This window comes from Spea bombifrons, chromosome 5, assembly GCF_027358695.1.
Source record: "Spea bombifrons isolate aSpeBom1 chromosome 5, aSpeBom1.2.pri, whole genome shotgun sequence".
NCBI classification, from domain to species: Eukaryota; Metazoa; Chordata; class Amphibia; order Anura; family Pelobatidae; genus Spea; species Spea bombifrons.
Genome location: NC_071091.1, coordinates 99,328,948 through 99,344,332, shown reverse-complemented (window position 1 = coordinate 99,344,332; position 15,385 = coordinate 99,328,948). Strand labels below are relative to the sequence as shown.

The window sequence follows — 15,385 nt, the reverse complement described above, 5'->3', positions numbered from 1 at the left end:
TTTTGGGGGGGGGGCGGGGTGGTTAGGTGTTGTTTGGTGTGTATAATCTGCCATTCCCTCAAACACACTGAAGAACACTGATCTAGGATAATCTCCAACTCTGTCTTTGGCAGATTTGTAACCCTTGATAAACCAACAATGTATATAACTGTGGGAAGATAGTTTTTGCTTGTTTACCTTACAACCTTTTATCCAGTTCTGTACAGAGAGTTTCGGTATCAAACTGGGTTCAGTTCTGTAAGGGAGAGTGTACTGGAGAGCTGTAGAACTTGTGGTGCCTGCCGTGAGATGAAAAGCAACTGCTGGAAAAGTCACCAAATGACCTTTATTAAGCAAATTATCTCTTGTTTCACTGATAGAAGGGTCACATGTAAGCCAACACTATTTGCTTAACTGATCCCTGGAAATTAAATGAATGACTTTTCATTTGTATGTGCTAAGGATACAGACTTCCAACTCTCTTCCCAAAACGTTGGGATCAGTGACATAATGTATACATCGGTTTCCGACTTTTTTTCAGCGGTAGGTTTATATTTTCCCTTAATGATATTCATAATGATACACTGCTCAGTAGCGCACAATTTAAAAACTGCAGAAATAAATTGTATAAATGCTAGTACGAAAGGCATGGTCAACCTTCTTCTTTATTCTTTCTTTAAGAACTGCAACGACTAAAAACTAAAGACAATGGATCAGATTCAATGACCCATCGAAAACACTAGACTGGGGGGGGGGGCACACAACATTGTTTCTCAACTGTTAACAATTCAAAGTGTATTTTCAAGGTTTAACTAAAGTTAACTAGCGGTGAAAAATAGTGTCTTGATCTCCTTGATACAAACTGAAACTGAAACATTAAGGCAAAAAAATATATATATATATTAAATAGCATAATTTACAATTCAGAGTGGTGCCTAGTGTGGAAAATCCAAATATTTTGTTTTGTACTTAGTAGTTTATGCAGGACTGTATATACGTTGTTTTTGAAACTCTTTTTACTATACCAGCATTGCCAGGATTATTTAAAACTGGCAGTGGGGGAGGGGAAATGCATATGGAGGTATTCTGCAGTATCACCCGATTCATTTGCAAGTATGCCCCTTTAAATTGTTTTCTTTAAAACAGAATGGTAATACTTGCCATACACACACTATAGTTATAGATTTCGTTCCTGTACAGAAGGAAAAATGAATATACACAACTGTATAGTTACTGAAGAAAGAAATGTCTTTCTAACTTGAATTTTTACTTATAAATTCTAGCACGGTTCGAAAAGCTTTAATGAGTGACTTAAAGTAATTATGCAAATAAAGGTGTCCTTTATATTAATTCTTGACAACTGGTATGACATTTTTAAATGCATTAGAGAATAAATGTCTCACTTTAAATTCACTCCAATAAACAAACCCCTTGAAGTATTTGCATATAATGAAGTTATTGTAAGTGTCCGTAAGGGATATTTTTTTTCTGCAAATGATTGTGGTATTAATTAACAATATTTTGTTTACTTATTACTAAAATACAAGCACTGTCTATGGGGCTTCTATGCACTTACTGGTACTTTCAACCCTGAGTTTATCTTTACGTCCACTCACTCCCTCTTACTACTTAGACTGTAAGTGCCGTGGGTCAGGGAACTCCTTTCTTAACGTATTTGTATTATTCATGGGATAGACATATAGCTATACTGAATCTAAGACAAGAACAAGGACTATATAAAGCTTGAGGCTTTTTACAGCAGTGATAATGGGCAGAATTGGCGGCTGAATAGTTCTTATCGGCTTTCAGATGCTATGTTGGTAATAACTGGCTCGTGTGGGCTGGGAGTATTGCATACAAAATACATTTTGGCTACTATATTTTATATATGATTTGCTGGACTTTTGTGTCTGCTAATGGTTGCCAAGCCTTCCATAGGAAAGACAATATTACAGGGGCGTCCAACATGTGGCCCGCTAGAACTTGAGGTGCGGCCCGCGTAAGATCGGCAGCCAGGGCAACCGATCTTTCGCGGGCCGCACCTCGAGCCCTGCTACTTACCTGTGGGAGGGTCATTTGCACTTCATAGAGGAAGCGGAACCCAGCAGCGTTCACGTGAAATCACATGACTCTGCTCCAGTCCTGCTTCTTGCTTCCTTCCTGGTGCAGTACCAGAGAACGCAAAGGGAGGCTGCGCCCCCTGCTGAAGTGTGTGAGCGGCATCGAGGAGCTGCAGTGCAGGTAAGGGGGTGGGGAGGGCGTTTGAGTGAGTAGGTTAGATGACTCTGTGAATGAATGAGTATATGTGATAGCATGGATGTGTAAGTGCTGGAACCTAGGCATGATGGGACTGTGATTGTTGTTCGCAATCACACTCCTATCATGTCAAGTCAGCCAGTATATGCTGAAACCTAGCTAGCTGCCCCCCTTGTGTATTGATGGTTGCCTGGGTATGATAGGAGTGTGATTGCTGTTATGCCAAGTCATATTGCTATTTTTTTTTGTCCAATTGTGGTGTGTTACCTACTTTTATTAAAAATGTGAGTTTTTATGATTATTTTTAAAGGTGGGGGTCATTTTCGGTTTTGGCTAAGTGAACCGTGAATGTTTTGGTCCAGAATTTTCATTTTGGTGCATCCCTAGAATAAATAGAACTATTTCATTTTTAATTATCCTGAATTTGTTGTCACACAACTTTCTAGGCCCAGAAATCAGTGAGGGGAAAAGTAAAGGTTTTGTGTCATTTACTTTATTTTAATCTGCATATTTTATTAAAGGCCATATTTTCTCACAGTGAAAAATGAGTGCGGCCCTCGCACGTATACAATTCTGGTGAAGTGGCCCACTGCAGAAAAAACTTGGACACCCCTGCAATATTACATTTTCTAGATTGTTTAAATCACAATTTAAATGGTAAAGTAAGTCTTTGTAAGACTAGATTGTATGTGTTTATAAATTATTCTAATGAATGTGACAGCGCTGTGGAATCGGCCGGTGCTTTATAAATAAATGTAATGTCTTTGGCTGCTGTCCTTTGGAATAATCTCATAAGTACTTTAAGAACACATAAAATAAGAGTAGTGAACTTTACCATGGGGTCTTAATAAATGTATTTAAATATTTATAGACATCAGAATAATAAATCTTTTTTTTTAGACAGAGTTTATTTCAGTGTTTAATGCATAACACAAAACACTGGTAATTTTTTTACAAAATTAGTAGACCAGAAGAATTGAGATTCTCGTTTTGTTTAATTTCTTTCTAACTTTGATTATCTGCTATGTATGAAATATCACAGGGTAGCGTTTGGGTCAATTCTGTCCTTGGCACGGCTGGCACTATTCATCTCTTTACCTGCTGTGTGGATTACATTAATGGGATAAATTTGTAATAATTTTAAAATCACTTTCCTCTCTCTGACTTTTAGAAATTCAGGCTCACGCTTTCTGCCTTGACATATTTCCTTTGTCTCTATTAAGCTGCAGGTTTGTTCTGTTCCGTTGTCACAGGAATATAAGCAGCAAATGGGATATGAACTATAAAATGATTTTCTGAAATTGCTCGGAGGCTTAGCTTATATAGGACTTCTACAGAGCCTTAAAGTGCCTAAGACACCCTGGCCCTTTGAGGCCAGCTTTAGCCAAATGACGTTCATGTGGCTTCTGGCTAGACACGTGACTGTATTGCTGGGAGGATTAATTATATGGGAATTACACCGGGGCTAGATTTGGGGATGACCACATGTCCTGGATTGTCCCGGACACCCTCAATCCGGGAGGTTTGCCAATCGGGAAAGACTTCTCAAGTCTCCTGATTGCCTGAGAGTTCAGAAGCCTCTCCTGATAGGCTGAGTTCCTCCTTCACACCCAGCTCAGTGTAAGCTGTAACAAGCACCAGGTATGCATGCTTGACTGTGTATTTGTGACTGTGTTTGTCTGTTTGTCACTGTGTTTGTATAGATAACATAAAATACAGTGTGTGTGTGTATATATGTGTATATATATATATAGACACCAATTACATAAGTTATGGTGGGTAAAGGTGATGGAAAACCCTTCCACTTAAAATTAAGGGGGTAGTATTATTAAAAACTCATCTACAGACACCAGACATGCCAGAAGGCTTGTTTTTCCCTCAGAAATCTCATGGTGCTGCCACAACCACAAGGGATTCTGGGTAGGCGTATGCAAATAAGGTCAACAATGATCACCTTTTGCCTCTATAACAGCTGTCCATGAGTGGTGATCTGGCTATTGCACCTCTTACCCGAGTTTTTTCTAAAGGCTGTCTTGTACAGCGGGCAATTACTTTCAAGGGATCCATGTATAAAGTGGATATAGAGACAAAAGGTGATCATTGTTGACTTTATTTGCATTCGCCTACCCAGAATCCCTTGTGGTTGTGGCAGCACCATGAGATTTCTGAGGGGAATTACAAGCCTTCTGGCATGTCTGGTGTCTGTAGATGAGTGTTTTAATAATGCTTCTACTACTATATATATATATATATATATAATATATAATATACGCCGGTGTGATCTCATCCACTTCATAGTGTGTCCCTGAATGGCAGAAATAAAATGTGGTCACCCTATGGCCAGTGGTAGCTGTGGGTATCCAGCCAGTGAGCGCGTATTGCAGGGCCAGATCTGCTGCTAGAGGAGCAGTATCAGTGAGTATGCAACCCTATTGACCAGTACAGGGCATAATATATATCTGTCATCCAGGATTTTTTCTTAACACTGTTCTTCAAATAATATTTTAATACATTCTAATACCTCATACCTCAAAACAGTAGACATTTCAGAAAAACAAATCATGAAAATGTTTAATGGTACACATTAATTTTAATGTTTAGTGCTGTTTAAGGCAACATTCTGCATACTGGTTGTGGTGCAAAGCTTCAAAAGCTGTCTTATTGTCATGGCAGACACTGGAATGGTCCAGTCGGCAGGAACATTCCATTGGCTTCTATGGTGATAAAGTCGTTTACCAGCTGTGTATGAGAATCACTTTGATAAAGTTACCGCCAACACAAGAGTAAAAAGTTTTTTTTTGTTTCACTTAAATATTCTCACGGGAATTTAAAAGGTTATTTCTTTCAATGTGTAAAATACATCAATTTAAGGAATTCAGAATTATTTTTCGAGATGTTTGGAAATGTTGGAAAATTGCAGAGAAAAAAAGCTTTTTATGTATAAATACAGCATGAGCACAAATGAGTCAAATAAAGTAATGTAAAGTTAAAAGATGAAATGAGTCGTTAATGCCCGTTCTTGGCTTGACACAAATAATGCTCAGAACACACAAGCACTTAGTAAGAGACCAAAAAGACGTCGTTTGCCAAGCATGACTTTTGTGTCAAAAGGTTAAGTGAACCGGAAACATTTTTGTTTTAGATAACTAGAAAATCAATAAATAATTTGTTTTCTAGCCCTAGTTGCACTATGTAACAATAGCAGTCTATCCTGGCAATAGCAGGTGCTGTGAGTGCTGATAATATGTCTGACTTTCAGGCCAAGTGCATCCTTTATGATGACTGCTCGACTATCCATCTAGATATCTATGCCCTATTAACCGTAAGCCACACAAAAAAAGGCATAGATTACGTACACGTGAAAATATATAAAGGAACAGACACACACAATCCATTCATGCTGAAAACGATTCTTAGGCTTACTTGCCCTGCTACATGGAGGTGAGATGATTTGCCATCTATTTTTGAAAGTCTGTAGGGGAGTCAGGTCTCACTAGAGCTCGTGAGTGTAGAAAGTGTAGAGCTATCTCTTGGGTTTTTCTGCAGGACACATAAATTTATGATTATATTTAATTTATTTTGATTGCTTAATTTCATTCTTTCATTTTGTTATTTTGTTCTTAACATGAAGCAAAAGGGGCAAAAGGCTTAACTTAGGGCCCAAGGACAGCTGTCCATTAGCCCCCTGAACAGCTGCCATGGTCTGAAAATAGAGCTCTATACAGCCTGCGGCAAAGACCTACAATCTTACAATTTTTTCTTTGCAGAAACTTTGCCTCAACTAATAAGGCAAAGTGTTCTGAGATATGGCATCATATGCCAGAGCCAAGCATTAGGAGAAGAAGGAATTGCCAGGGGCTACACAGATCTCCATTTCCAGCACACACAGTGGCAGAAGGGGTAATGGGACTTGTAAGGCAGGTACGGCTGTTCTCATGGGGCTCACTAGGAAGCGTTCACTGAGTTTGCTATTATTATTAAGTCTGATCCTTTTAGGGATTAGAAAAATGATTGTTTTATACCTAATGGTGCATAATTGAGTTACAGAGCATCACTAAGCCTTCTTATGCATAATAAGTCAAATTTGGTGAGTTGGTCCTAGTGGTAGTAGTAGACATGCAAAGGGGCGAAAAACAATTCAGACAAATTTTTGGGTTTGTCAATTTAGTTTTTAGTTTTAAATTTGTTGCTAGGTGCCCGCATTCATGCTCATTCACTCTCTCGCACCCTCGTTCTCGTTCGCTCTCTTTCACAATCTCTTACGCATCTTCTTGTTCATCTACCATATTTATATTTTATCTTCTCTTTGCCCATATCTACGCAAATGTAACCAGGCAAGAGTTAAGGTGAACTTATGCAAAAATATAGAATTGAGGGAGAGGACGTCATAGGAGGCACTGCCATTTTGCCCTAAGGTAAACTTCGGCCAAAAACGTGGCACTTTTGGTGACATTCTCTCCCTCATTGGAGTATTGAGTAGAGGACGTCACCAGTGCACCGCCATTTTGGCAGATGTATGCGCCAGGTTATGTCTGCAGAGATGAGGGTGAAGATAGAAGAGAGAACATAAATGATAAAGGAGAGAAGATGAAAGACAGAAGGTAGAAGAGAGAAGATGAAGAACAAGAAGATACAGAAACGGAAGTGGCCGGCAGAAGTAGTCGGCAGAGAAGGTAGGAGAGTGTGAAAGGGTGAGTATGTGAGAGGGTGTGAGTCCAAGGGTCTGCAAATATCGGACGTTTGCTTCAATTTCAGCCGCTTTGTGGGGACTCTGGCCCTAGTTTTTGTGGCTTTGTACGAATCACCACATTTGCAGTTTGTATGAATCTGAATGCACAAGTCTAATCAGTAGGATACATAAAGTAACATTTGTTTTCTTTTATCATACTGCTTTTTGTCATACTTTAAACTATAGCTGTGACAATAATTAGTAATATTTAATGATAATTGTTTCTCACTTATCTATCATAACTTTTACATATTAAACAATTGAACTGATTTTATTTTCAAAAACCATTGACATTACAATAAAAAATATTCTATAAAATTCCGGCTGTATTTCATAGATATGATACTCTGACACACTGTTGCAATTAGTTTGCTATATCTTATGGTCTATTTCTAAGTTAATACTTGTTAAGTTACCTTTTCTTCCCTGGCACTGATCCATGTTCTCTGGATCCAGGGACATATTTGCAGAATTTGCATTTTGGAAGTGCTTTGAAAACTCTTTGAACAAATGGCAGGGCTACAATCATTTTGCTATTTAATTAATACAGGTTACTTAAGTTTCATGGTTTCCAAAATCTGGGTTCTAATTTTTTTCAATAGACAAGTATTCAGATTTTATGGTATCTATCCACTTGAGGTTGCACTAAAGAACAAGAATAATGATTGTGATTAAATATCTATTTTTATTGTGATTTCATAAAAAAAAGTTATAGCAAAAAATCTCTGCTCTATTTTTTACATAATAAACATAATTATGTTAAAACAGTTACATAAAAAAATTGTCATATGTTTTTTTGTTTTATTTTTTGAAAAAAATGTTTATATAGTCCATTGTTGTAAGTAAACATTATAAGATGATATGTTATTTTTGATAAACATTATGCAATTTACTTGTATTGGCCATATATTGCTATTTGCAAGTTGTTTCCAATATATGTTAGACTTTAGTTTTAAAATAAAGATAAAACCCCATAAAAAAGAGCTGCTTGAGGACTGGACTTTCCCACTCACTTTATTAATCATGGGAGAGGTAGGTTACAAACGTTAGGGTTGCCGTGTTTGAATTCCAAGCCTCAACATCTTAGATGATGGGAGCAGATTGATAGCGTTGGGCTTGCCCCCTTCCCTGGGGTTGGCACACAGCAATATATACCCATTGTAGATTGGAACCAAGGAATCATAGGTTCCAACTCATTTCAAACCCCCCAGCCTGCTGTGAAAGATGATTTGGAGGCAAGGCTACATTTATTTTACTGCTAGTTGAGGATGGGATAGAATTAGAAATATGGTGCTGACATCACATGGCTGCACTAGGTTACTTTGTGATATGTAGGCTTTGCTGGCTCAACACAGTCTTCCATAATAAATCAGATTTCTCCCCTTGTAACCAGCCCATTCGGTATTGGCAGAGTTGACTTGAAGCCCTCAGCCTTGTTCACCTAGGCCATAATACATCGCTGCCACAAACATCATCCCATAAGGTGGACAGCGATTTTGGTAAAGGACTACATATTCAGATGGAACCAACCCCCCCCCCCCAACACACACATGGTGACTAGATGAATAGAAGAAAGATGCAATTTCAAAAAATTTTGAGTCTAGTCTCTTGTACACCAAGTCCTTTGTTCTCTTCTTCAATTGCTGTAAGGCATTAAACTCGGCTCTGTAACTTTTATTTTATTTTTAATTTGACATAAACATTATAAAGTGAAAGAAAAATGTTCAGATGTCCTAATGACTTTAATGCAGCTGATAGTTTTGGCTTGGATTCACCTCGAAAATCTTGATTATTTAATTACTGTAATTAGTTTGCAGATTTTCAAGCAGCGTCAAAAAGAAGTTAATTAGAAAACATGAATAGATAATGTTCACCGAACTCAAAACACCTGCTGTTTAGCAAATGAAATGTTGATCTATTAATGCTTCCTAAGTTTTAGAATTTGGTATTAACAATAATAATGGCAGGTGCTTAATAATATTATTGAATCCATTTCATATTTTTGAGCAAAAAAGACCCACATTCCTCAATGTACTGTGCAATAATGATCTACTTCACATGCCACATGAACAATTATTTTTATTTCAGTGCTCCACTTAGTATTCTATTCTTGTTCTTGCAATCATGCAAAGTTATGATAGCACTTTGCATTTATTTCTTTTAATTAATATATATTTAAAAGGAAACTAGCATCAATAAAATGCATTTATGAATTTTCTGGCTAAAATGTCCTGTTTCGCTGAAATTTTAACCTGAAAGAGGTTATTAATGTTATAGATTCTGTCTTTAGCAATACCAGGGTGTGTATATCAGATCTATACATTCTATCCCGATCTCACTCCTTCTTAGATCGTGACAGTAACTGTCTTGGATCTGTTTCCAACTGAATGTCTTCACAATTCTTAAAACTCAGTCTCTGCAAAACGGGACTTCTTCTCTGTCCTTCCTCTAATGCTCTCATTCCTTCTACAGTTTCCCTCAATTTTAATGGTGCAATCATTTCTTCTGCCCTCACGCTCGCTGCCTTGGTGTCACCCTTGACTCTCACCTTACATTCATCCACTACATTCAAAAAAACACCTCCATCTTAAAACATTGCACATATTTGCCCATTTTAACACAAGATACTACTGAGGCTCTTGTTCATGCCCTCGTTATTAGACCTGTTCATTCATGTTTGTACCATTCTCCAATAACAATGAGGGCACCCCTTAATGTTGTTAAAATGTGTTCATTCCTTTGCCTGCTGTAGCTGAGTCATCCCCCCCCTTCCCTCTCATTTTCTGGGACGGTTGCCGATTAATTTTGTAAGGGGTCAGACAGGGTTAAACAACTGGTGATTAGCACTTGGCAATGTTCCCAGAAAAGGTGGTTAAGACTGTGGGAACACAAAGCATTCATGAGTCCAATAAATCTATCAGGGGCTGCTCATTATGTATTAGCAAATGCAACCTTCTCAGGAAACAATCGAGGCTAGGATGCAAGAGGTTACACACAGTAAAACAAAAAAAAGACTATAGTCAACCATTGCAATGCTAGATAAATCTATAGTTAAAAAAATCATACCTAAGATTACTCTAAAACTAAACTTTTAATAGCATCTTTAAAAATAAATAGTTACTTCTGCTGTTCCACATCTCCACCATTCTCTCAGTAAAGTAAATCTTTATTAAATTAAGTAAAAATTTCTTACATTAAATAAAGTAAAAGTTCTGTGGACCTCAAGCTACTGGAATGAAATTGATCTGTGCTAATGCTGTGGGGTAGCACAAGATTCCTCAAAATTAACAAACAGTGGCTTGAATAGAAAACTTATGTTGCCTCACTCAGCTGCCCTAAAATATAATATAATCCTAATTTAACCACAGAGGTCAAACAACGAACCGGTATCTCAAGTGTAACGTGAATGAAGTGTAAGCCCAGAGCATTTCACTGTGACCGCCATCGTGGCTTTGTACTGTCCTTTAATGGTCAAATAAGGATTCTATTATATTTTAGTTGAGTGAGGAAACATTTGACAACAAATTTCATTTGCGAAAAAAAAGGGCAGGACATTAAATGTGTTGTCCGAAAAGCAATGATCTAAAAAAAATGAAACGGAGAACTCATCCCAAATGATTTTGTGCCTCATGTACAAGTCTACTTGCTACTCTTCCATTTTGGCTATTGTAACTTTTCTTAGCTGGTCTGCCTCATACCCATTTTACCCTCTACAATCTAAAGTGAATGCTGCTGCCAGACTTATCATCCTCAAGCATTGCTTTACTAACACCTCTCCCCTCTGTTTCTTCACTTGTTGCCTGTATGCTTTGGGATTCATTTCATAATCCTGACTCCTGCTTTCAAAGCTGTCTGTAGCGGTTGCCCTTCTTAAATCTCTGCACTCATCTACTAGAAATACACTCCTTCCTGGCCCCTCCACTCAGCTGCTGATCTTCTTTGGCCCACTGTTCTGATTTCTAGTTCTGATTACAAAACTTCTCGAGAGCAAACTCCGCTGTAATACCCATTCCCCGACCTATACGTCTTCCCTTGTGCCTTCATTCCTTGAAACAAATCCTTAAGACCCACTTCTTTAGGAACACTTATTAACTTCCTCCCACTTACCTTTAGCTCACCTTTTCTAGTCCCTCTCCTGGTTTTGGTTAATATTTATGTCCATCAATATTATTTTGTTTTAACTAGTATGGCTGGTCCATTGCTAAGAGTGGCACTTTACCGCTTGTGTCACTTTCTAGATTGTAAGCTTGTTTGAGCAGGGCCCGTGTTACTATGTTATATAGTGTTGAACTGTATATACATCTCTTACCAGAAAAAAATATCGTTCTTCTATTCATGGATTTTGGTATATTGAAAAGTGATTAAATCTAGCCGTGCTGAAACCCATATCTTACATTTCCAGCTATTGGCCTAGACTCTTGTCCAGAACCAGTAATGCCAAGCAACGGAGTAAAAGTTGGAGACAGATATATGGTTGGTGATGTGGTATCTTTTCACTGTGACCAAGGATACTCTCTCCAGGTAAGATTTAGTATTAACTGTACAGATCAAATAACTAAAACGTCGTAATTTGTATTCCTATTTTTAAAAATTGTTTGAAATATAAAAATGTATATATTTTTAGGGGCATTCCCATATCACATGCATGCCTGGTCCTGTAAGAAGATGGAATTATCCTATTCCTATCTGCATTGGTAAGAACATTGTAATTTATTAAACATTTTCTGCACTAAAACCATGTTTGAAAATAGATTTGAGATGGAGGTCAAGAATAAAAAGTTTTGAGAATATGAACTATGGTTTAATTATATTTAGATGTATTTGTCCCCACCTTATGAAAATATAAAAGGAAAACAAAAACTAAAAACAATAAATTCAGAAGATTGGTGTAGCAACCCTAATATAGCTAAATTCAAAATAGGTTAAACATGGGTTATTGACATGAAGGGATGATTATTGCCTATAAATGCCATATCACTATTACAAGAGCTTTCTACCCATCCCTAAAGAAACTAGAATAGTAAAGTTTTCCACTCCTTGACAAAGTTAGATAGCACTATGTTAAAAAAAAATCCAGCTCTGTGTTAAATGTGTTTCATGTCTGGATAAGAATATAGTTTGTTCTTTATACTGTGAATATCAAACAGAAGTCAAGAAGGTGATACATTTTGCAATATCAGACCATAGAAAGGGCAGAGATCAGCCTGCCCTCAAACAGAGTGAAAATGTAAAGAATTGTGTGTGTTGTCTTCCAGCACAGTGCGGTGGATCTATGTTTGACTTCAGTGGTGTCATTCTGAGTCCTGGATTTCCTGGAAACTATCCAAGTAGTCTGGATTGCACATGGACTATAAAACTTCCCATTGGGTTTGGTGAGGATTTTCGCAGTTTCTTTACTAAAGTGCTTTTACCATCAATAATATCGTCTTGGGAAACACAAGAATATTCCTGTGTAGTTTTATTTGCCTAATATGGTTTTTGCACATTAATACTTTGTGGGAATGTGTCGTAATAATACATTTATTGTACCGTTTTATTATTATTACTATTATTATCTTTTATTTATATAGCGCCAACAGTTTACGCAGCGCTTAATACAATACATAAATTCAAGGGATATGACAAGACAAGAATTGACAGCCTAAGACAAACCGATACATTAGGTGGAGAGAGAGCCACAGAGAGTTTTAGCCATAGAAAGAGAGAAAGCACATTTGGTAATGCTACCTTTATCTAGGTCTCTTCTTCGTGCATATAGTATGCCTGTAGAAGAGACCTAGTTAGTCTTGAAAGCTTGCAATCATTATACGTCAGTTAGCCTATAGCCAAGGTATCATCTTTACCAAAAATAATAAATAGATGAAAAATCCTATAAGCTTTTACTGGACCGATACTAGGATTAGCACAAGAGATTAAAAATAGCACTAAGGCTGCTCCTTCTCCTATCCTGCTGAATGTAACACTCTAATAACTAATGGCATCATTCTAAAAAATGATTCCCACTGCCTCAATTGTAAATGAAATAGTTGGCACTTGACAATCCTCTCAACTCACATACACTTCACCGCAGGATAAGCTGAGTTGGTACATGTTGCAAAAAGTAGATGTGCTACAGGGACACTCAAGCCATCTTATGTACATTAATGCATATGAGAGCATGGGGGGTTCGGCCACTTATGCATTTGCCCTCCCCAGTTATGTTCTGCGCAGGAGATGGGTGTAGGGAAATAGCTGAAAAATAGGAAAAGGAGCACATTTTTATAAAGAAATCAGCTGAATTCTCCCATGCATTTGCAACTAGGAGTTCACAAAAATTAAAACAGAACACTGCATTCGTCTTTTTAACATGCTAGAGAGCTGGGTAAATGCTTTGTATAACATAATGAGGTCTTTAAGGATACTGTTGCCAGCCCATGCACATAAGAGATTTGGGGCTAATGAAAAAATAAAGTCCTTATTTAATATATATATTTAATATATCACAGGACACTACCAAAACATTTTTTATGAACATTAGGCTATTGAGAAAAATATATCTTCCCTTTTGTAATATATACACACACTATAATATACACACACATATATATATATATATGTTTTATTATTATTATTTATTTATTTTTAAATATAAATATAATAAATTTGGTCATTTAACAGAGAATTTACTTTTTGTCTTAGGTGTACATCTGCAGTTTGTAAATTTTTCCACTGAAACAATTCATGACTATTTGGAAGTAAGAAGTGGTTCTGCCGAGACTGGTTCTGTTATCGGCAAGTTAAGCGGTCCTCAAATCCCTGCTTCATTATTCAGCACAACTCATGAAACCAGTTTGTATTTCCACAGTGATTATTCACAGAACAAGCAAGGATTCCACATTATTTATCAAGGTACATTTTTTTAGTTTCATGTTAAATGTGTGTTACTTAAGGCTACTAATGGCTGGAGATATTTGTACTGAATATATATATATATATATATATATATATAAATATATATATATATATATATATATATATATATATATATATACAGCTTATGCTTAGAAAGAATTGTATATGTGATATCGTTAAGAAGTGTGGCATGTAAAACATATAGTTATATGGAAGCAGGAGGTGCACAGAGACCTCATGAAAGCACATGGACTAAGCATTTTGAATTCCATTCATTAATAAATTTCATGAAGCAGATATTTAATGGACACCCCAGTGCCCCTATGGAGCCTCACCAATGTAGAATGCATTTTAGATGCATTTTAGATGCATATTAAAGTATGCATGGGGGGGTTTGATTTAAAGTGGGGGTAGAGCATCCCTTAAAGGAAAAAACCCGATTACTTCTCAGCTGTTGCGACCGCAGTGAGACAAGCATTAAACAAAATGTGTAAGTAATTTCATTATTTCATAGAGTTGTGACATCACATCTTGTCACATGCTTGTTCACATTGCATCAGACATTTTTAAGTGTCATGATGTCATCACGCCTCACCCATGTTACACAGAAGCCCAGCTCATATCATACATGCACAAAGCCAACTTTGTGTTAAACAGGTATGGCACATGTGCAACCAAATGAAAACCTGTCTTTCTACATATTCATTATGAAGGCTACATTTAACTTGTTGTTTCATTTGATCTTATTTTGACCAGTTGGGTCTCATTTCAATGTTTCTTTCAAAAACCATGCTCATGAACAAATCACAAACTCATGTGGCAATGGGGGTTGGGGGTATAATTAGGCCTGCATCACATTTGTCTGGAATAGATATCATTGAACTGTGAAAGATTGCCCCAGGTAATAGACAATCAGGGAACCTTTTGCACGCGCGTTGTGATGCTGATGAACTATTTTAGTATGATGTAAATTAGTGTACAGTTTTTGACGGCCTGGAAACATTCCCAAATGAACCGTTAAATAGTGTAATATACTACAAAAGTCCAGTCGAGTCTTGCTTCCGACTGTACAAAGAAAATATGGATACATTCTTACTTATTATTTAACTATGGGTGAAATTAGATTTGTGAAGTCACTTGAGTATAACTACAAAATGTATAATAGATCACAGTGCTTATATAATATTTACTTATTATATGCACACCCAGAGGTACCGTATTTGCTCGATTATAAGACGAGGTTTTTTCCAGAGCAAATGCTCTGAAAAATACCCCTCGTCTTATAATCGGGGTCGTCTTATAATCAGACCTCAACTAGGTCTGACTATGAGACTAAGATCCAGATCCCCCGCAACGATGCAGGGGACCTGGATCCTCCTGTCAAACCCCCCCACACACACACACTTACCGGTACTTCTGAGTCCCCGGTGCTTAGTCCGGGCAACGTGTTGAACTCTGTGCGATTCGCGTAGAGCTCTACACACTGCCCGGACTAAGCACCGGACAGCGTTTAGAGCTCTACGTGATTCG

The 15,385-nt window shown here is 37.2% G+C and overlaps 1 protein-coding gene across 1 annotated transcript in view; it reads left to right on the top strand.

The window, feature by feature from the left end:
- The window catches only part of CSMD3 (CUB and Sushi multiple domains 3), a 445,444-nt gene that overhangs the window by 344,392 nt on the left and 85,667 nt on the right, over nt 1–15,385 (top strand). The window contains exons 39-42 of the mRNA XM_053466566.1: nt 11,367–11,485; nt 11,589–11,658; nt 12,220–12,336; nt 13,643–13,852. Of these exons, the coding sequence (XP_053322541.1) occupies nt 11,367–11,485; nt 11,589–11,658; nt 12,220–12,336; nt 13,643–13,852 (516 nt within the window). The remainder of the gene's footprint in view (nt 1–11,366; nt 11,486–11,588; nt 11,659–12,219; nt 12,337–13,642; nt 13,853–15,385) is intronic.